A 22,375-nucleotide genomic window follows, 5' to 3' on the forward strand; every position below is an offset into this window, starting at 1 on the left:
GGTACTGGAGGAGATACCTCAAAGCAGCAGCGCTGCTTGGAGCCTGGGGCCAGAAACCGGACTCCATGCAGTGCTGCTGCTTTGAAACACTGTGTGCAGCTGGGGCCAGCTGGGATGTCCCCAGACTGCACGTGGCATTTCAAAGTGGCAGCACCACATGGAGCCCGGGATCAACTTGGGGACTCCCCAGCTGACCCTGGGCTCCACACAGTGCTGCCACTTTGAGCCCAGCATCAGGCTTCTTGCGGTGTTTCAAAGCAGCAGCACTGTGTGGAGCCCGGGATCAGATGGGATCCTGGGTTCCACACGGCGCTTTCACCTTTGAAGTATAGCAACAGCAAAATGAATCAACTATTCGATTAGTCGATATATAGCATCCCTAATTACAAGTATTTGCACTGTAAAAATGAGAAACAAAATAGTATTTTTCTGTTCATCTCATACAAATAAGATGTAGTGCAGTTTCTTTATTGTGAAAGTGCAACTCACCAATATATATGTATATGTTTGTAACATATCTGCATTAAAAAACAAGACAATATAAAACTTTTTGAGTCTACAAGTCTGCTCCGTCCTGCTTCTTGTTCAGCCAATCACTAAGAGAAATAAGTTTGTTTACATTTATGGGAGATTATGCTGCCCACTACTTATTTAGAATGCGACCTGAAAATGAGACTAGTCATTCACATGGCACCGTTGTAGCCAGCATTGCAAGGTATTTAAGTGCCAGATACACTGAACATTTGTATGCTTCTTCATGCTTCAGCCACTGTTCCAGAGGACATGCTTTCATGCTGACAACACTCGTTCAAAAATGCATTAATTAAATTTATGACTGAACTCCTTGTGGGAGAAATATGTTTCCTGCTATTTTTCCTGTATTCTGCCATTCATATTACAGGCAGTCCCCGGGTTACGTACAAGATAGGGACTGTAGGTTTGTTCTTAAGTTGAATCTGTATGTAAGTCGGAACTGGCGTCCAGATTCAGCCGCTGCTGAAACTGATCAGTTTCAACAGTGGCTGAATCTGGACGCCAGTTCTGACTTACATACAGATTCAACTTAAGAACCCCAGGCATCCCCAAGTCAGCTGCTGCTGAAACTGATCAGCGGCTGATTCCAGGAAGCCTGGGGCAGAGGCTTCCTGTAGTCAGCCACTGGTCATTTTCAGCAGCTGCTGACTAGGGGACACCTGGGGCAGAGCAGCTGGGGTGCTGCTGGGTTGGTCCAGTGGCACCCAGAGCGGCGCTACGGGACCAACCGGCAGCGCCCCAGCTGCTGTACCATAGGCGTCCGGAGCAAAGCCACGGAGCACGGGGGCAGCGGGACAGCCCAGACGCGCCGTGGCTATCCTGCTGCCCTCGAGCTCCGTGGCTTTGCTCTGCTTTGCTCCCCGTCCCCCTGGTCTGCAGACCAGGGGGACGGGGAGCAAAGCGGCGGAACACACGGGCAGCGGGACAGCCCAGACGCGCTGTGGCTATCCTGCTGCCCTCGGGCTCCGCGGCTTTGCTCTGCTCTGCTCCCCGTCCCCCAGGTCTGCAGACCAGGGGGAGGGGGAGCAGAGTAGAGCAGAGCAGCAGAACGCGCGGCCAGCTGACAGCCCAGACGCGTCTGGGCTGTCAGCTGGCCGTGTGCTCCGCTCTGCTTCCCCCCCCCCCCCCCCCATGGTTTGCAGACCAGGGGGAGGGGGAGCAGAGTGGAGCAGAGCAGAGCGGCAGAACGCGCGGCCAGCTGACAGCCCAGACGCGTCTGGGCTGTCAGCTGGCCGCGTGCTCCGCTCTGCTCCCCCCCCCCTGCAGATCAGGGGGAGGGGGAGCAGAGCGGAGTACAGCAGAGCGGCGGAACTCGCGGCCAGCTGACAGCCCAGACGCGTCTGGGCTGTCAGCTGGCCGCGTGCTCCGCTCTGCTCCCCCTCCCCCTGGTCTGCAGACCAGGGGGAGGGGGAGCAGAGCAGAGCGGAGCGGAGCAGAGCAGAGCGGCAGAACGCGCGGCCAGCTGACAGCCCAGACGCGTCTGGGCTGTCAGCTGGCTGCGCGTTCCGCCGCTCTGCTCTGCTCCGCTCTGCTCCCCCTACCCCTTCCCCCTCCCCCTCCCCCTCCCCCTCCCCCTCCCCCTGGTCTGCAGGGGGGGGGGGAGCAGAGCGGAGTGCGCGGCCAGCTGACAGCCCAGACGCGTCTGGGCTGTCAGCTGGCCGCGCGTTCCGCCGCCGCTTTGCTTCCTCTCCCTGGTCTGCTCGAGACCAGGGAGAGGAAGTGCCCCGTTCGTAACTGCGGATCCGACGTAAGTCGGATCCGCGTAACTCGGGGACTGCCTGTATAGTAGTCTGAGATGATGACCTAGTACATGTTCTTCATTTTAAGAAAAATTTCACTGAAGACTTGACAAAATGCAAAAAAGGTAGCAATGTGAAATTTCTAAAGATGGCTACAGCACTCAACACAAGGTTTAAAAATATAAAGTATCTTCCAAAATCTGAGAGAAGATTTGGAGAATACTTTCAGAAGCCTAAAAATAGTGTGTCACTCTGATAAGGAACCCAAACCACCAAAAAGGAAAATCAACCTTCCCACTGGTGGCATTTGACTCAGATGATGAAATGAACATGCATCGGTCCACTCTGCTTTGGATCATTATATAGCAGAACTTGTTGTCAGCATGGACCCATATCCTCTGTAGTGGTGGTTGAAGCATGAAGGGGCATATGAATCTTTAGCATATCTGGCACATAAATATCTTGTGATGCTGGCTATAATAGTGCCACGTGAATGCCGGGTTTCACTTTGAGAGGACATTGTAAACACGGAGCAGGCTGCATTATCTCCTGTAAATGTAAACAAATTTATTTCTCTGAGTGATTGGCTGTGCAAGATTTGTAGGTTCTAAAGTTTTCTCTTTTTTAAACATTTTAGAATGCAGTTATTTTTTAACATAATTCTACATTTGCAACTTCAGTATTCATGATAAAGAGATTATACTACTGTACCTGTATTAGGTTAATTGAAAAACACCATTTCTTTTGGTTTTTACAATGCAAATATTTGTAATAAAAATATAGTAAGCACTGTACACTTGTATATTCTGTGTTGTAATAAAAACAAAATATTTGAAAATATAGGAAATACCCAGAAATATTTTAAATACATTGTTTTCTGTTAAACAATAACAGCACCATTAATTGCAATTCATTTTTTAATCATTTGAGGGCCCTAATTTTCATGTGTTGAGTGATAAGCAGGTATCACCCCAATAGCGTCACACTGTGAGATACGGCATAGCCATCCATTATGGGATCTCATTGCTGTGCGTGCAGTGATCCGCTGCACATTTAGTGTAAAGGAGGATGCATCAGTTGTGTGTCCCTGGTTGATTAGTCGTTCTCCCCTGGATGAGTCTGTTCCAGTCCGCTCCCAAGTTAGCAGTTATTAAAATGTTCATGGAAGCTGAAGAGAGAGAGAATGTATATGGAAAACTTGTTTTCATATGGATGTGACTGAGGGTAGTTGCCTCCTAATTTCAACCTATCCAGCTGTGTCTACAAAACAAACTCAGCAGTGGGTCACCTTGAACCAGTGCTGAAAACTGTTTAGCTGCCAGTATGCATGGGACAAAACTGATTACAGAAAGAATAACTGAGAACGGTTTTGTCTGGTAAATGCCATGGGCATTAAAGGTTTAGATACTATGTTAATGAAGAACTGCAGAAAACCCTGTGTTAGACAACAGCCCAGGTGTGCAGTTTTCAACACTGGTCAAGCAGGACCCACTAGAGGCATCTGTAGTCCTCAACAGGTAGGTTTCAGGGTGTAGACTGGCTCATAGAATCCCTAGTCCTTTTGTCTCCTCTCCCTACAACCTTTCCTGTTTCCACTTTCCTCCTCTTTAAATAGGTGAGGGCAGGGGGAGGAAACATGCACATACATATGTTCTCTCTTTGTCTCTCCCATCTCCACTGCTTGTTAACATGAGAGCAGACACAGGTAGGTGTCTTGAGCTGGATACAATCACCTTTCTTAATGCAAGTTCTTTATTCTGAAGATTGTGTGGATATAACTGAATACAGTGTGCCGTGTTGGTTCTTGTCTTTCAGCCAAGCATCTGATTCGTCACTTGCTTAAGACAGACCCGACTGAGAGAATGACAATTTCTCAGTTTATGAATCATCCTTGGATTAACGTGAGTCCTGTGTGATTTTTACAAAGGAGAGGGATGGATTCTTACATGCAGAGCCTGAAATGCTGCTCCTTCTGGTTTAGGAAGGAGGAGCGTTGTTATTACTCATGGCTTATTGACAAAAACTCTGCCCATTGTGCTCGTTGTAAAAGGATGCCTGTCTGCAAAGACATAGTTCCTCATTGTCATAGCAGGGGACACACTTAACAGTTCTTGTGAGCAAGAGACAACTATATTCCTACCTACTTTCAGCCAGAAGCTGCTACTGATTGTAGTGTGCACCACCCTCTGATCTTTAAAAAAGCCCTGGTACTTCATTGTTGCAGAATTTATGAAGAGCTATTCTTAGAAGTCCCAGGCATGGCTAGGTTGGTATGAATTCAGAACCTCAAGCTAATGGAATTTTAATCCTTCAGATAGCCTTCCATTACCTAAGAATGGAATCTGAGTGCCCAACAATCAAATATCCTTCTTTCACCCTGTAAGGTAGAGAAGTGCTATTATCCCTCAAAATAGTATCACCAACATGACGAGGAGGATGTAGAAGCCACAATCTGGCATTTCATTTGTTTATTTTTCCTTTCTAGTTTTTTTTAAACCATATATTGTGTATTCTTATTATACTTAGTTTTTAAAAACTGTTCATGCTCTAAGTATCCATTCAAAGCAGTTCATTCTTCTCTAGCATTTATGATGAGGGACATTTCATTTTGCACATACAGATCTGAAAATACCTGGAAAGAGGCAAAGATTTATGCACTATATCCTATAGCAACACAACAGAAACTGGTATACATGATGCTATTGAGGGATCCAGTCCAAGTCTTGAATTGTGGCTTTTTTTTTTCTCCAAAATTTGAGCAGATGTATCTATCTCATTTAAAGTAATGTTTATTATCTCAAGCAGAAAGTAAATTTCTGCTAGGGCTCTAAAGTGCTATCAGGATTAGTCAAGCACAAAGGCTTTTAGGATATCATCTTTGCTCTGTAGGTGTCACTGGGAATAATAATATATATTTTTGACGTTCGTGCCTAACATGGATCATATCTTATTTCTCACTCCCCTGAAAATAAACTCAAAGGAAACAGAATGTTTATCCTGGATAATCCTTTTTCCCAGGGGTGGCTGTTCTAAGGAACTTCCTTGTCTTTGGTCATCACAGCAGGAAGAGATACAAACAGCAACATAACTTCATATAGTGTCATATTTTATTCATTGCTGAAGATAAGCCTGTACTTCTGAAATGCCTTTCATCTGAAGATCTCAAAGCCCTTTACAAACTTAATTAAATGTAACCTCATTAGCCCCCTGTGAAGCAGGTGAGCGTCCCGGTTTTGTGTTTGACGCCTGGATGAAGACATTTTCATTGTAGCCCATGCATCTTGGGAGCAAGAAGATGTACTTTAGGAGGAGCATGTTCCCCTCCAGTCAGTTGGTATGGAGTTTGGTAGTCATGAAGGAGTAAATATCAGCAGGTGGGACACATTCAGGTCCTGCTCAGAGAAACTAAAAATGCACTCCATGGTGACAATTTTCCTTTCATTCCTTGCTCCCCAGCCTATCCTGGACAAATCATGCCTTGGCAAGCAGGAGACCTTATCTAGAGAAGGCACCTAGAGAAGTTCTTTTGGCTTCCCCTTGCCAATCACCTAGAGCAGGGTGGCCTATAGACACTACTACAATGTAAATGTTAAATGATGATAACATGCACAGGCATCTCTTCAACCTTTGCTGTAATACAAATGTAATGCTTTGGGATGGAATGCAACAGTACTCCACAACTATTTAGGACAGAAGGTGGAGGAGAATTCTGTTCCCAGCTGAGACTACAGCGTGAGCTATAGAGAAGCATAGTCTCATTGCTCAGCTGGAATTTAGCATGGAGATTGAACTAATAACCGTACTCTACCAAAAAGATCTACAAGACCTTTTATTGACAAAAGATCATGGACCTGTCTTATGTCTTGTTTTAAAGAACATCTCAAGCAAAACAATTACTGGGGCACTGAATGTGTATTTATTCAGGATGGCTGTGTCTAGACTGCATCCCTTTTCCGTAAAAGGGATGCAAATTAGACACATCGCAATTGCAAATGAAGCAGGGATTTAAATCCCCCCTGCTTCATTTGCATAAACATGGCTGCCGCTTTTTTCCGGCTCAGAGCTTTGCCGGAAAAAAGCACCAGTCTAGATGCGGAGCTTTCGGAAAATAAAGATTTTTCCAAAAGATCCCTTATTCCTTATTTTAAGAGGAATAAGGGATCTTTCGGAAAAATCTTTATTTTCCAAAAGATCCACGTCTAGAATGGTGCTTTTTTCTGGCACAGGTCAGAGCCGGACAAAAAGCGGCAGCCATGTTTATGCAAATGAAGTGGGAGGGATTTAAATCCCCGCTTCATTTGCAATTGCGATGTGTCTAATTTGCATCCCTTTTACGGAAAAGGGATGCAGTCTAGACACAGCCGATGATAATACCATTCTTGCTCTTCTGTAGTGCCTTTCAGCTAAAGATCTCTGTGTTTTTCATACATTAATTGAGCCTCCCAACCTTTTCCTGTGAGGTATTTTGTACCTATTTTGTATTTGGGCGAATAATAATCCTTCACTCATATATAGCACTTTACATCAGTAGATCTCAAAGTGCTTTACAAAAGGAGGTCACTATCATTGTTCTCATTTTCCTGATAGGAAAACTGAGGCAGAAAATAACTTGGGTATTTGCCCAACTTCACATTGTAAATGCTGAGCAGACCTGGGAATAGAACCCAAATGACCAAATTCCTAGTCACCTGTTTTAAACATTGGATTGCATTTCCACCTCCCAAATCACACAAACCTCGCTTTTCCTGAAAGGTTTCCTGTTGGAGTATTACAGTGTCCCTCCCTACATTTAAGGTCTGATGAGAGCATAGTCAGTAGTACTATGTGTGCAGAGTGAAATTTCCCCTGCCACAAAAGCTAGAAGAATGAACTGCTTTGAATGGGATACATAGTGAATGAACAGTTGCTAAAAACAAAGCATAGTAGGAATACACAAAACTAGAAAAGAAAAGAACCTCGAACGGTGGAACCTCCTCTTCATCTTGGTGATATTATTTTAGGGGGATAGTAGTACTTTTCTACATTACTGGCTGAAAGAAAAATAAGTGCATTTGATTGTTGAGCACTCAGATTCTAAGGTAATGGGAGGCCATCTGAATACGGTAGATAAATGTTCTGCCTCACATATATTCATGAGAGTATGTGATCATTTCATGCAGATAGCTTTGTAGAATGCTTCTTTCTGGTTTTACTGATTTCCTTAGAAATCAATGGTGGTACCGCCAACCCCTCTTCATACTGCACGTGTCTTGCAAGAGGATAAAGACCATTGGGATGAAGTGAAGGTCAGTCAAAGAACACCTGCATGAATTATTAGTTTTTTTCTTATTGGGGATTCTTCCCAAAATGGGATTTGATAGGAGGATGGAGAGGCCTTTCTTTGCTTGGAATGAAAGAAATCCAAATATACTAAGGTATGGAAATGGCCATTATGGGCACTCAAACAACCATAACTCTACCCTGAGACACCGTGAGGAAAGAGTGAAAAGATCTTGTCTTTTTAAAAAATCATTTTAATCTAATCTGGGACTTCAAACACTGTTATGCTTTGATCATAGGACAGACTTAAGGTTGTTTGGGTTCTCTGTGCTTTCATATCTTAACATATTTGCATTTATTTTAAGGTTAACTTTAACTTTGGATTTCCTGTATTTTATAATGCTTGGATTTTGGATAATTGCAACATCTCTGCAATGTATTTTAACCTAAATTACCCATATTCTCTCAAACTTTAAAATAAATTAAGATGGAATTGTCTCTGGGAACTGAGTTAAGGCTAGGACAAGACTCTCATATAAAATGTCTTTTTAAAACAGGGTCTCAAACTCCTGGCCCACAAGCCGTCCCTGGCTGGAGCGAATGCATAGTCTGACCTGGGACTCCCGGCAGGCTGGGGGAGAGGGGCTGTCTGTTACTGGCCCCCAAGGATGCAGCTTTGGGAATCACTGGGGGGGAGGGGCTGGTGCTGTGCTGTGGGAGTCACTCCTCCTTTCCCAGCGGCGGCAGGAGCGGCGGGGAAAGCAGAGCACACTGGGCAAGGTGCACTTGCTCCGCTTCCCCACAGCTCCTGCTGCACACAGGGAGTGTGAGGGAGTGCAACCACTGCCACTGCACAGCAGTAGCCCTCCCTCCCCCCCAGTTATTCCCAATGCTGCGTCCTCAGGGACGGAGTGTCATGGAGAAAGAAGGCAAGGCAATGGGGGGAAGGGGCAGGACTTGGAGGCCTCCCCCCTCAGCCTGTAGGAATCCTGGGCTGGATTGTGCGATTGCTCCAACTGGCTGGGAGTTTGAGACCCCTGTTTTAAAGGGATTGAGGTGAGAGTTTAATTTATGATTTCTCGGTCTCATGTCCTCTATTTGCTTGTATACATTTTGTTCAGGCCTCTTTGAGGTTCTAGTGTGATGCATTCTCTTGTAAACTTGAACTATTTTCTGTTTGCAAAATTCATTGACACTCACCGAGGCAGCTTATAGTGAGTGGGAGTAAGATTTTTGCTCCCTTGCCTTGTTAGCAGGCAATACTACTTTCAGACTCATCCAGGCAACAGAAAAGTCTGATTTATTCTTGATTGTAATATAATGTGTAACGGGCCTCCATTCTGTCAGATAGAGCCTTGCAAGTAGGACGGAATGGCTGTGTTGCTTATGTCTTGAGTTTTCACAGTTGTTGAATGTGGTTTCAGGAAGAGATGACGAGTGCTTTGGCTACCATGAGAGTGGACTATGACCAAGTGAAAATCAAAGACTTAAAAACATCCAACAACCGCCTCCTCAACAAACGCCGCAAGAAACAGAAACAGGCAGGCACCTCTTCTGCAGCCCCAGGATGTAACAACCAATGAGATTAAAGGAGAGGCTGAGGACTTGAGGGTTAAAATTAAAAGGAACAAATAAAAATGAGCAGGGTCAGCTCACACTATACCACAAAGGGAGAAAAAGAGGAACCTGGCTTGCAAAAGGGGAAATGTTAAAGACTACATCATTCTAGAATTTTATTGGGGCTTTGCTTTTTAAGGGGGATTTATTCTTGCCACATCATTTTTGCATTTTGCTAGGGATACCTAGCAGTACCAAAAAGTGTGGGACTTTATACAGCTTTAGCTGTTCTAGGGTAGCAGAGGATACAGGAGTTCAAGTCTGAAGAAACTCATGCACAAAGGCTCTAACCACAGCCTCTGGGAGTGACTTCTACTGTAATTTTAATTTTGTGGAGGGGAAGGCCAAAGAGGTTCTGCTAGGAGAGGTTCACAAGCTCAAACATGGGTATAGAGAATGAAGTGGAACATCACTGCTCTCTTCACACAACCAGCGCAGTCTCAGCTCTTGGTGTTGCTGATGCATCTGAATGGCAGCTCATGCTAGCACTGGTGAGAAGAATGAGTGTTTTCCAGGTTTAACTGCTACAGCTGCATATCATTATCTGAACAGGGAAGCATTGTCCTTCCCGTGCAGCTAATGGATGGAGAAAGGGTTTCTTCTTGCATTTCCTTATTCATACAGGTCCTTAGTCTTATGAAATTCAGATTTTTTAGCACTTTTCTAATTTAATAGCTTGTTCATTTTCTACATTTACTATGATGACATGTCTAATTTGTTAGCATATCTCTCGTGCTTTTTTAAAATCTACAACAGTATTTTACAAAAAGCTGTTTATTTTTCATTAGCACATCGTTTTGAGTCTGTGAACCTTCCATGAACACAACTGGATAACTATCATATACAGAACACTGCCCCAAAGAGGGGCATCTGAAGTCCACAAAGAGATGGGAAGAATTGTTCTCTGTAGGAAATCCCATTGTCTTACTTCATCCAGTCTAGGTGCTTATTTCTGCCAGGTTATTTTTGCTTCTTTATCTGCTATGTTATAGAAGCAAACTGAAACCTTGGGGAGTATTTTTTACCCATTCTTACACTAGACAGTGTAAACCTATCGCAGCAATAGCCCTGGATCCAGAGTCACATCATGAATATTCAGCCATTGGTGGGGTTTTTTCCTAACTCAAACTCCCATTTTACAGTATTAGGATGTTGTTTGTTAATCTGTTCTTCCGCTTTATTTTCAGATTGTTTCCTCTTACTTCATTATGGGTTTTATTTGAGCTGAACAAAATATCAGCAAGAATGTTTTGTTTTTAAGGTGAAATTGTTTCCAGCGGTGCAAACACGCACACATTGTAACATGGGAAATGAGGGGCTGAATGTTTCAGGCAAGAGGACAGAGGCATACAAGAGGCAAAGAAATCCTGCCAACCAAATGTCTGGATCTTCCAATATATCTGAAAGCCACACTGAATTTGTCACCTTTCCACTGAAGATTTGCTTGATGTTTCAAACTTGCAAATGGGCTCTGGTATCATGTAGGAAGCATTGGCTATCCCTACCAACCATCCACTTTTCTTTGTGTGATATTCTTAGGATTTTCCAAAATGATTTTAATAAATCATGATCATGTTCCAACACTCTTTGTACAGTAGTCCATGTTTTTATTGAAGTGTCATGAAGTTTTTGCAGGAAAGGAAAAGTTTGAAAAGCAAAAATACCACCTGCACTCAGAATGTCCATCTTAAGTTATCTGAACATCTTTTTGCTCTCAATGCTTTGTTTTTAAGTAACATTCTCTGTATAGATGTAAACTTGTAAAGTTTATTTCATGTTATTAGTCTAGCTACGTCCATGGCAATTGTACATATCACATAAATTGATGTATCCTCATCATGCACCTGTGTGATAGAAAAACATTAGTCCCATACCTATAAAATGGGGAAAATAAGGCAAAGGGAGATTAACTGATAAGCCAATGGTCGCGTGGATAAGGTCTGTGACAGAGTTAGGAATTGATCTCTTTAGTCCCAGTTCAGTGCCTTTACCACAGGATCATCCATCCTTCTTCCCAAGACTTCATCAGTTTTCGGATGTTACTTACCACGTCATTACAGTTGTCTGAGGGTATGTCTACACTAGCCCCCTAGTTCGAACTAGGGAGGCTAATGTAGGCATTTGAAGTTGCAAATGAAGCCCGTGATTTAAATATCCCGGGCTTTATTTGCATGTTCCCGTCCGGTCGCCATTTTGAAATTCCACTAGCCTGAAGTAACTGCCCGCGGCTACATGCGGCAGTGAAACGGCAATTCGAACTGAGTCCTTAGTTCGAATTAACTGTTACACCTCATTCCAGAAGGAGTAACAGTTAACAGAACTAACGACTACCTCCACTTACAACCATCCGCACTTACGACCAAAGTGGTTGTAAATGCAGATCCGAGTTACGTACGGCGAGCTGCGCTTACAAACAGCGCAGTCGCCATGTAACTCTGGGACCCGAGTTACGAACACTTCGAGTTACGGACCAACTGTTGGTCCGTAACTTGTTCGTAACTTGGAGAGCGGCTGTACTTAGGTTTTTGTAGTTTTTCCCCTTTGGGGGTGGGGAATGACAGGCCTGCACGGCTTTAAGCCTTGTGTGTCCTGTGCAAAATTCATGCCTAAGGGAGACCCCCAAGACGCCTGTTTAAAGTGTCTGGGAGAGTCTCACCTCTCAGACGCTTGTAAAATCTGCAGGGATTTTAAGCAGAGTGTATGAAGCATGAGAGAGAGTCCCAGTTAAAACTACCCCTGATGGAGGCGGCTCTTCACCCAGCTCCTGAGGCCACGGTGCACAGTGCACCGGTGTCAGTGTGGGAAGCACAACTGGGGCCCTCAAACAACTCGATGCCAAAGTCAGTAGCACCAAGGACCAGTTGCAGTCTCTGACTCCGCAGAGGAAAAGAGGCTCCAGGGTGAGATCACCAGGCCGTAAGTCCCATGTGGGTCGGCACCGTCATAATCGTTCCTCAGGCCGGGACTCCCCTGGTACTGGTGATACGGGAATGCAGATGAGGAGCGGCGACCTGCTTTGTGCGTATAGCCCAGTCCCAATGCCAGCGTACTGACTCTCCACACCAGAGATGTTTGAGGCAGCGCACGATCTCCTTGATTTGATGGCCTCACCTCCGTCGTCCCTGTACTTAGAATGGTCTGGGCTGGTGACACTGGGGGCCATGTCGGCACCTGTCACCTCTTTCACACTGGGTGCTTGGTCGGCACCGGCATCTTCAGTGGCCTCGCAGATGGCATTGAGGTTGTCTTCAGCACTGGCAGTGCCTCTGCAGCGGGCTCTGGGGTTGGCAGATTCCCAGCAGGTGCATCGTGACTGCTCAGCACCAATAGCGTCTGTGTCTTGTGCGCATTGGGCACCCCCTGCCGCTCCACTGATGTGTTTGGTACCAGTTCCAGGGTCGATACTGGCTCCGTCTAGCACCTCGGCACCGTTATTGGCACCACAGTCGGCACTGCCTATAGCCGCATCGGCACCGCTTTCATCAGCACTGGCTCATATGACTGCACCAGCACCTTTGCCGTCGACACCGGCGACTTTGGCACCGTTGCCAGTTCCAGCCTCTGCTCCCAGCTCGGTGCAACAGATTCCTGGTACCTGGGTTCCGGCACCGGAGCTTTTACGACTTCCTGTGTGGACCCATGTGGGAAAACCAGAGTCTATGGACAAGCTCATGCCTCGTGTGGCTCCTGGACACTCCTCCACAGCATCACCCTGGTCTGCTTCGGACTACTCCTTGGAATGTGAGGCAGAGTCATTCTGCTCCGCGGGGTTGTCTAGGGCTTCCTCAAGATTCTGCTCCCGTTCTCGGCACCACCCGATACCGCAGGAATTTCAGCAAACGTGGCCCCCACAGTCCCAACCACCCTGGCCGTTTTGGACCCCTTGAGCTTATCAGTGGCAAGGCCCTATGCCACCCTCCTGGGCGTCCACTATCTCCCACTGATGCAGCACCCCATCCGCCTCGCTTTCCAGGCCCCCGCCACCATCCGCGGGAAACTGTCCCCAGATAGAGGACTCAGAGCAAGCACCCTCTGGTGTTGTTGCGCACCCAGTCTGTGGAGAGCCTCTTCAGCTGGCTTGTCTTCTGGAAGTGCTGGTTGACCCAGGGCCCGTTCGGGAATCCTCGTCACCCCCCAATGAGGCCCTGGTGGACCCTGCTCCTTCTATGCCAGTGATGGATGCCAGGTCCCATCAGGAGCTGCTCCGTCGCTTGGTAGCTAATTTGGGGGTTCCGGTGGAACCAGTGCCGGAGGTCTCCGACCCGATGGTTGACATTCTCTCTGAGGATGCCTGTGCCAAGTTGGCCCTGCCACTTAATAAAACGGTGGCTAAGATCACAAATGCCTTGTGGCAAACTCTGGTATTGATAAGCTCTACCCTGAAGGGGGTAGAGAAACGTTATTATGTTTCACAGTCGGGACATGAGCACCTCTACTTCTACCCCATTCCTGGTTCATTGGTGGTCCAGGCAGCAGCTCAGGAGGAGAGGCAGGTGCAGCCGGAGCCAACACCAACGGCCAGGGATCCTAAGTGTCTGGACTTGTGGGGCGCAAGGTGTATGCGATGGGTGGGGTGCAGCTACGCATTGCAAATCAGCAGGTGATGCTTAGTTACTATGCCTATAATACCTGGCAGGCGATGGACAAATTCCGGGACAAGCTGCCCTCTGACGCGAGGCAAGAGTTCGCAGCTATGGCCACGGAGGGCAGGACCATAGCACAAACAGCCCTACAGGCCTCCCTGGATGCGGTGGACTCAGCAGCAAGAACCATGGCTTCTGATGTGGTCATGTGCCTTAGGCAAATCAGGGAGAGTGCAGTTCTAGTCCTCCAGGTGAGACTACCGGAGGCGTCGGCCTTGTGCTCCCAGTGGATGTACGGGTAGTGCGGCAGGTGCTGCTTCCACCCGTACGAAGCGTCGCTTTCCACAGATGGATACCATTAGGGGAGTTGCCCAGCCCCTCTCCCACTATCTTAAACAACCATTTTTAAGGTGTGCTTGAGGACCGTGTACCAACCCCCGGTGTCCCCTCGTTGTTTGGGGACAGGTTGTCCCATTTCGTCCAGGCCTGGTCCCAGGTCGGCCTGGTAAGGATGGGTTATTCCATCCCCTTTCTGGGCTATCCCTCTTCTCTCCCCCCTCCCAGTCACTTTTCAGGGACCCATCTCACAAGGTCCTTCTTCGTCAGGAGGTCCTCTCGCTTCTGGAGAAGGGAGCGGTAGAAAGAGCCCCCTCGCATCTAGAGGGCAAGGGGTTTTATTCCCGATCATTCCCAAGCCAAAAGGTGGGCTTTGGCCTATTCTAAATCTCAGGAACCTTAACAGGGGGATAAAAAAGGCAAAGTTCAGGATGGTGACCCTGGCCTCCATTATCCTGGTTCTGGAACTAGGGGATTGGTACGTGGCCCTCAACCTCAAAGATGCCTATTTCCATGTGGCAATAAGACTGAGTTATGAGATTTCTCCACTTCATGGTGTCCCACAGCCACTTCCAATTTACTGCACTCCCCTTTGGGCTCTCTACAGTCCCCAGGGTCTTTACAAAGTGTATGGCAGTAGTGGCGGCATTTCTCAGGACACACGGGATCCAGGTCTTCCCCTACCTGGACGACTGGCTCATTTGTGGGCGCTCCTGAGACCAGGTGGTAGTGCATATAGCCTTTACGAGAGCCCTCTTTCCAAAAGTTTGGGCTCATGCAAAACAAGGAAAAGTTAATGTTGACTCCCCATCAGGACACAGAATTTGTGGGGGCCTATCTGGATGCCTGGACGGGGCTGGCTTACCTCCCCAGGGCCAGGTTCCGCACTATGGTGTCCATGGTATGCAACCTGACGCTCTCCCCCCTTACGATGGCTCGTACCTGTATGAAGCTGCTTGGACACATGGTGGCATGTACGTATGTCATCCGCCATGCCAGGCTAAGACACCGGCCTTGCAGGCATGGCTGGCGAGGGTGTTCGACCAGGCTAGTTTGCACTGTGCCTCAGAAGGTGATGTACTCAGGAGGATGTAGTGTGCAGTGGGGTGCCGTTTCAGGTCGAGCTCCTCTTGGTAACGTTAGTTACAGATGCTTCTGACGTCAGTTGGGGTGCACACCTAAACTGCTACAGGATGTAAGGGGTGTGGGCCCCCCACGAGGGGGTCCTACATATAAATGTAAGGGAGCTGAGAGAGGTCAGGAGGATGTGCGAGGTATTCCTAACCGGCAGTCAGTGCTGGTGCAGTTGGACAACACGGCCACCGTGTTTTATATAGACAAACGGTGGGGCTTGGTCATCCCCACCATGCCAAGAAGCAGTTCTTCTGTGGGAACTATGCATAATGCACAATATTCAGCTGCAGGCGGAGTACCTGCCAGGTTGCAAGAACTTGTTGGCAGATTCTCTGAGCAGGTCCTTCGGAGCCCACGAGTGGTGCCTGAAGGAGGAGGTCCTCCTACCGGTTTTCCACAAGTGGGGTTGTCTCCGAGTGGACCTCTTCGCCACCCAGGAGAACAAGAAGTGCCCCCAGTACTTTTTGTTCTTGGGCCTGGGCGCAGAGTCAATGGTGGATGCTCTGAATACTGCCTCGCCATGGGGCCTTTTGTATGCATTTCCCCTGTTTCCGCTAGTCCCCAAGGTCCTGACCAGAGTCAGAAGGTTCAAGTCCCAGATCATTCTGATAGCTCTGAACTGGCTGAGACAGTACTGGCTCCCCATATTGCTGACCATGACACGTGCAGAGCCACAGCTCCTACCCATGGTCCCGGATCTTGTCATGTAACCCTGGGAAGGGGGTCTCCTCATCCACCTGCACCTTAGGTCCCTCCATCTGACAGTTTGGCTTATCTGTGGCTAACACAGTCAGAGAAGGCTTGTTCTGAGGAGGTACAGATGGTTCTGCTAGGTAGCAGAAAGCCATCTACCAGGAAGTCCTACGCCGCTAAGTGGAAGAGGTTCTCCTTATGGGTGTCCAGAAAGGGCTTAGATCCATCTTTGGCCCCCGTCCCGGTGGTTCTGGACTACCTATTTGAGTTGCGGTGGAAGGGCCTGTCTACCTCTTCCATTAAAGTGCACTTAGCTTCCCTGTCAGCCTTCCACAAGGGTATTGGGGGCAAATCCCTCATGTGAGGGCACCTGTACCCCAGTGAGATCTGAATTTGGTACTTAGAAGGCTCATGTCCCCCTCCCCTCCTTTGAGCTATTGGCCACATGTTCCCTAAAGTACTTGTCCCTTAAGGTGGCGTTCATTGTAGCCATTACCTCGGCACGACGTGTGTCTGAGCTTCGTATCCTAACGGTGCAGCCGCCGTATTTAGTGTTTTCGGTGGATAGGGTCAGGCAGTGCCCCCACCCAGCCTTCCTACCTAAGGTAGTCTCAGTTTTTTGTGTCTCAGGATATGTATTTGCCCGTTTTCTTTCCTAAGCCACACTGCTCCCCTAAGGAGCAAGTGTTACATTCCCTCGATGCTAAACGCACGTTGGCTTTTTACATAGACAGAACAAGACACTTTCGTAAGTCATCTCAGCTGTTTAGTGCTTTTACGGAAAGAAGTAAAGGCTTGCCTGTTTCAGCCCAAAGGTTGTCTGCCTGGATCTCTTCGTGTATCAGGGAGTGTTACATTTTAGCGCATAGGGAGCTGTCCCAAGTTAAGGCACACTCCACCAGAGCGCATGTGTCCTCCACAACTTTTGGAGCGCAGGTTCTGATTCTTGAGATTTGTAGAGCTGCCACGAGGTCCTCTGTCCACACGTTTACAGCGCATTATGCGCTTACCCAACAGGCCAGGGATGATGCTGCCTTGGGTTCTGCTGTTCTCAGCTCGGTCCTGTTAAAGAAAAAAAAAGGGGAGTTAAAGAGGTTAATATTTTGTATGGTTATTGTTAATACCTCACATACGTTCCTTTATTATTAGGCTGCATTTTTAGGTTGAATAAATTTCTGGTTGTTGTTTATACTCTTGTGTTGCATCTGGTTAGGAGTTTGTCTCCGACCCCACCTTCATAGGGGTTTTCAGCTTGGGAGCCACTTCATTCAAATGGACATGAGCAACCACTCGAAGAAGAAAAGAATGGTTACTTACCTGTAACTGTTGTTGTTCGAGATGGGTTGCTCATGTCCATTTGATTTCCTCCCTACCTCCCCTTTGTCAGAGTTGCCGGCAAGAAGGAACTGAGGAAGGGGAGCGCCGGCAGGGGTTCTTATGCTCTGCTATAGCGGTGCCATTCCAGGGGTCGACTTGCCGGCACCATGGATACCGCTATGGAAAACACTTTGAGAACCGTGCATGGGCACACCTCATTCAAATGGACATGAGCAACACATCTCGAAGAACAACAGTTACAGGTAAGTAACCGTTCTTTTTCTGGTGGACAACTCCAAAGGGCCATTGATTCATCGCGCCATTACTCCAGGTTTACAGCAGTGTGATTCCCTTGAAATCAAGAGTTACACCACTGTAAAATAAGAGTGACAAAGTGGTGAGTCAGGTCCCTAGGTACTCAAATTCCGGTCCCTGGACAGTAGAAGTTGGCACTTCTAATGAGGGAGAGAGGAACATGTGAGGTAAATGCCATGCAATTTGTGTCCAGCTTTTAAACCCAACTTTGCTACAACTTCAACCATAAGGGAGAAACAGGCTACAACATGGCTGTGTTACAGCCTGGTTCCATTTACAATATAGACAAGCTTTGTTTTAGCTATGTCACTAAGCCACACCAAATCCTTGGATACATTAAAGATTTCAGTAGGGTTTGAGCATGTGGTTAATGTCCCCCTCATTGAAATGTGCAGGTGTTTTGTCACCAAATGGAATAATTATGTTGAAACCCTCCCCCCAAACCACCCTACATGGCTAAGGAGGTAGCTTAGACAAAGCCTTGGAAAACAAAGGTGTCTCATTTCAAAGTTTTTTTGTGGATGTGGAGCCACCTGCTGGTCCTTTAGAATCATTGCACTTGTTACAGCATTAAAAAAGAGTAAGAGTCTCTATCAATAAGAACTTCAGGGGATAGCCGAGTTAGTCTGTTACAGAAAAAACAACAACAAATGGTCTGGTAGCACTTTATAGACTAACAAAACGATGGTAGCTTTCATGGGCACAGCCCTCTTCTTCAGATGACTGGAAGTGGGCTGTGCCCACGAAAGCTCATGTTATTAATCAGTAAGAAGCAAGTAAAGATTGACATGAATAAATAAAACGGCTTTTAGTGTGTGGATGCTACACCCACTAAAGATTTTTGTATTGGTACTGAAATGTTGCAACTTTTTGTCGCTCTTGTGAAAGTTCAGTGATTTTTTTTAAGTGTTTACCTTAATTTAGTAATAGAGAGGTAGCCATGTTAGTCTGATCTTACTAAAACAAAAGGAAAAACTATGTAGCACTTTAAAGACTAACAAGATGGTTTAATAGGTGATGAGCTTTTGTGGGCCAGACCCATTTCTTCAGATCATATTCTGGAAGAGAATTGGCATGACCATATATACCAAAAGGAATACAACCTTAATTTAGGTTACTCTGCCATGGAAGAGGTTTGCAAAACAAGGCATGAATGGTGCTCTTTATTCTGTGGCTTCTCACGTTTCACAGAAACCTCTTGCAGTTTGTAGCTCAGTTAAACAAAATAGCCATCACAACATTTGCACATACCATAAAGTGCTCACATTATTAGCTATGTTACTTTGATCTCATCTCTATGAACTCTATCCTTGCTCTCTTACACTCCCTCCATTTGGTATAATAGCTTCTTTGGAACTTCCTCCTTGGGGTCCAGATTTATCGCCTGTTTTTAAAGAGGACAGACTGTTGTAAAGCTGATTCATTTGCATGTTCATCAGGCATATGGATGAAGTGACATAGTTAGGAAGAGAAAGAAGTGAATGGCCAAAAGATGGGCTGCAAAAAAAACCCATAAATTTTTAAAAGAAACAAACAAAAAAAACCTTTTAGGCAGAACTCAATAAGAACTGTGTGCACAATTCCCCACCCGTTTCTTTTAATAATGATTGTTTATGGGTTGTCACTTCCCCTGTGTGTCTCTGCAACTGCTCTCTCTTCCTCTCATGTGTGCACTCTTACACAGAGACACAGTAATTCCTCCCCACCCCCTGTATTACGTCTGACTACCTTCTTGTCTTTGATCAAATGGACATAGTAATGAACCTTATTTAAAATACACCACTTCAAAACTAATTTTAATTGTAAGCCATTGTTCTACTCCCCGGTCTCCTGAGGTCTCCTGAGAAAACACAGCATGTAGTCTTGGGTCTGTGTGTCTTAACTCTTCATTGTCCAGGGTTTGGAAGCTGTCCAGCTCTTGATTTGCCTGAAATCAAGAAAAGTAAGGCACTACATACTCAGTTTGATCTAATTTCCTGTTCTAATTTCAATGAAATTGGGATTTTTTTGGCCAATATATGACCAAATTCAAACTGTGATGCTTTGAGAAGAGGGGCATATGGTGGGATAAAGAGTTAGAAGCCTTGCAGGTATACTTTTGAAGTTGTTTTTAAACATCTGTAAAGGGGTGAGAAGGTGGTGTTAATCCACCCCAAATTGCATCTCTCACATACATACACACAGGATTCATGCATACATACAGCCCCAGGAAATTATTCTGCATCCAGTGGGGGGAAAATTAATTCTTGAATTGAGAGGCTCATTTTCAAACTGTAAACCACCCTTTCTACTTTTCTGCCACTCTCATACCTGCAATCTCAGTAATATGTTTGTTTCATCTTTGCATCTTCTTTTCCATGCCTTTATCTCCTTTCACTTTGACTATTGCAATTCCATCAAGTAAAGCCTGTACCCTGGTTTTCCAGACACCATCTTGTGCAGAATGCCACTCTGTACTTTGTATCTGGGAGAAAGAAGGATTGTGCCATCACCCTTCCCCCCCCTCCACACACACACAAACTGCTCCCCATTCATTTTAGGTTCCCCCCTTTTGCCAACATTTCTATGAACTTGCTGCCATTGTCTTCACAGATACTTCCCCTACCCACCAACCCCTATTCATTCATTACTGCTCTTTCAGACCGTGCTTAAAAACCAGAACAGTGTCCGAATAGAGAAAGGAATATAATTATGCACTTAGGGGATCTAACGCCTTCAAAAAAAACCCAGTTTTTTTCTCTGATGAGAACAAAACTCCTCTTTCTGCTAAATCTTTGTTCTTTCCCTCTTCACCTTTCTTACTCTAGTTTGCAGAGCAAGCTCCTTGTTTAAGATGTTTGAAGAGGAACCATCCTAGGGCATCAAGCCTGTCAAGGTGAAATCAGGCTCAAGCTTGTCCAAGACCTATCAGTTAACCCCCAGCTGGTCCTGCTCTGGTAATTTTATTACCATTAGTGATTCCATCTGTGAAAGGGAAAGAGTGGCCTATATCAAGAAATAGGGGAAAATACTTGTAGAAAGAGAAAAGCCCAGTCAGAGGAAGGAGCTCCAGAAAAGAGGTAGGAAAGTGACCTCTTCACAGAGGGTTGGTGAAAGGCAGGCTAGAGAGATTTATATTGAACAGGTCTGGCTCCTGTAGCAAGGCTCTGAGGGAAGGATTGTAAGAATCTGAGAGATTCCTGGAAGAAGCTGTTGGAATCCTCAGGAAAGGAGCTCAGTGGAGAAACCTGATAGAAAGAAGTGGTTTTAAGCAAAAGGTCCTGGGGGACAGTGGTTAGCCAAAGGAGCAAATGTATTGAAACATTTCAACTGGTCAATCCCAGCTATTAAAATAAGATGACAAAATATATTATTTTCATTAGAAAGAAAAGCCCTTTCTGTGAATGAAATGCAGTATTAATAATGAAACTGTCTTATCCATTGGATTGTTAAGAGAAGTTAAAAGGAGTGGGATATCATGGTGAAAGGGGGGTAAGAACTGAAAAATGTCTAGTATCATGAGAGCTGTGCAGTATCCCAGGCATGTTTTATTATCCTGTTTTAATGCTAATGCCTAGTGGCTGACTGGCTTGATTGTTCTGAGAACATTGCTACTAAAATCTAAATGTATCCATAGCTGTGGACAGTTAAGCAAGCAATTTGGAAGTTAAAGACTCAAGCAACTGGAAGCCAACGTGGCTTCTTTAGACGATATAGTCATCCTCATACAAAAGATTTATAATGTAAAAGGTACTGGTCTTGAGGGACAAGATTGAGGACCTGGAAAATAGATGGAAGTGTAACAGCCACTTATGTACTGACCTCCCTGAAGGTAACTAGGCATTTGGTGTAACAATTTTCTGCAAGAAATAGCATCCTGAATCCTGAGCAACCTCGTTATGTAAAATCCTAGTCTACTCTACTCCATGGTCTGTACATGCACATCTTGCTAATGATCCAAGAGCCTTGCACACATGTGGACACATTCCTATCTTAAGTGATGTGTTATGCCCCTTTCCAGCAGATACGTTCTGACTTGGAAAATCTTAATGTTATTTCCAAACCTGCTGTGATGGGGTGAGGAGGCCACTGACACTCGTCTCATTGCTCTCTGGGGGCTTCTCGCTATCCTGTCCTGCTGGGCCAGCTCATCTGGTCTCCCCCGGCCAAGGAGCAGAGCTCAGATCAATGAAAGCAGAGTTACAGATAATGAAACTCTTCAGGTCTGAGGAAAATACCATTTTGGGCCCAGCTTCCTAGGATACCACTCCCTAAATGGGGTCAAAACTCCAAATGAATTATTTAGGGAAGCCCCCTTTAACAGGGAAAGACTGTACACACTGATTGCTCTCCCCAGTAACAATTATTTACACTGGGCTTGATAGTAAATAAGTGGTGATTAAATACAAGCAGTAGGATTTAAGTAGTTGTGAGAACAGGCAGAGCAAAGTAGATTACTTATCAACCTATTACAAACTTACCCTAAAACTGTTCTTATTCCAGCTAAGCCTTCAAATGAGGGAAGTCCCCTCTCCCTGGGATCTTTGGCTAATTGTCTTTGGCTGGCATGGCACTCCTAAGAAAAAGAAACTGTTAGCCTCCCTTTGTTTTATAGATTCCACCCTGGGAAGGAATTCTGTTTTGATATTCCATTCTTACATGGAACATTACTTGGTCAGACCCTACCAGTTGGGGTAGTCATGTGACTTCGTAAGAGCAGCCACTGCTTGGACTCAAAGGACAAAAGAGACTGTTAACAGGTGATTACCTAGACATCGAGGTGTCACTGCACTAGAAACATCCTTGTTGATTTCATTTGGACATTTAAAACCATAAAGCATTCCATACGCCATATAGCTAACTTTACAC

At 45.9% G+C, this 22,375-nt stretch overlaps 1 protein-coding gene and 1 long non-coding RNA gene across 5 annotated transcripts in view; one reads left to right on the top strand and one right to left on the bottom strand.

Annotated features, from left to right (window-relative positions):
* The window catches only part of MAPKAPK3 (MAPK activated protein kinase 3), a 68,124-nt gene extending 57,392 nt beyond the window's left edge, over positions 1-10,732 (top strand). For all 4 annotated transcript variants that reach the window (XM_075939451.1, XM_075939452.1, XM_075939455.1 and 1 more), the window contains exons 9-11: positions 4,089-4,174; positions 7,478-7,558; positions 8,957-10,732. In XM_075939451.1, the coding sequence (XP_075795566.1) occupies positions 4,089-4,174; positions 7,478-7,558; positions 8,957-9,115 (326 nt within the window). In that variant the 3' untranslated portion in view covers positions 9,116-10,732. The remainder of the gene's footprint in view (positions 1-4,088; positions 4,175-7,477; positions 7,559-8,956) is intronic.
* Positions 10,733-19,345: 8,613 nt separating this feature from the next.
* LOC112546516 (uncharacterized) lies at positions 19,346-22,126 on the bottom strand. The gene is made up of 3 exons (XR_003090220.2): positions 21,988-22,126; positions 19,838-19,991; positions 19,346-19,454 (listed from the first exon to the last, which is right to left on the bottom strand). It is a non-coding gene; the product is annotated as an uncharacterized LOC112546516 (long non-coding RNA).
* Positions 22,127-22,375: the final 249 nt, after the last annotated feature.

Source organism: Pelodiscus sinensis, chromosome 11, assembly GCF_049634645.1.
Source record: "Pelodiscus sinensis isolate JC-2024 chromosome 11, ASM4963464v1, whole genome shotgun sequence".
NCBI lineage: Eukaryota > Metazoa > Chordata > Testudines > Trionychidae > Pelodiscus > Pelodiscus sinensis.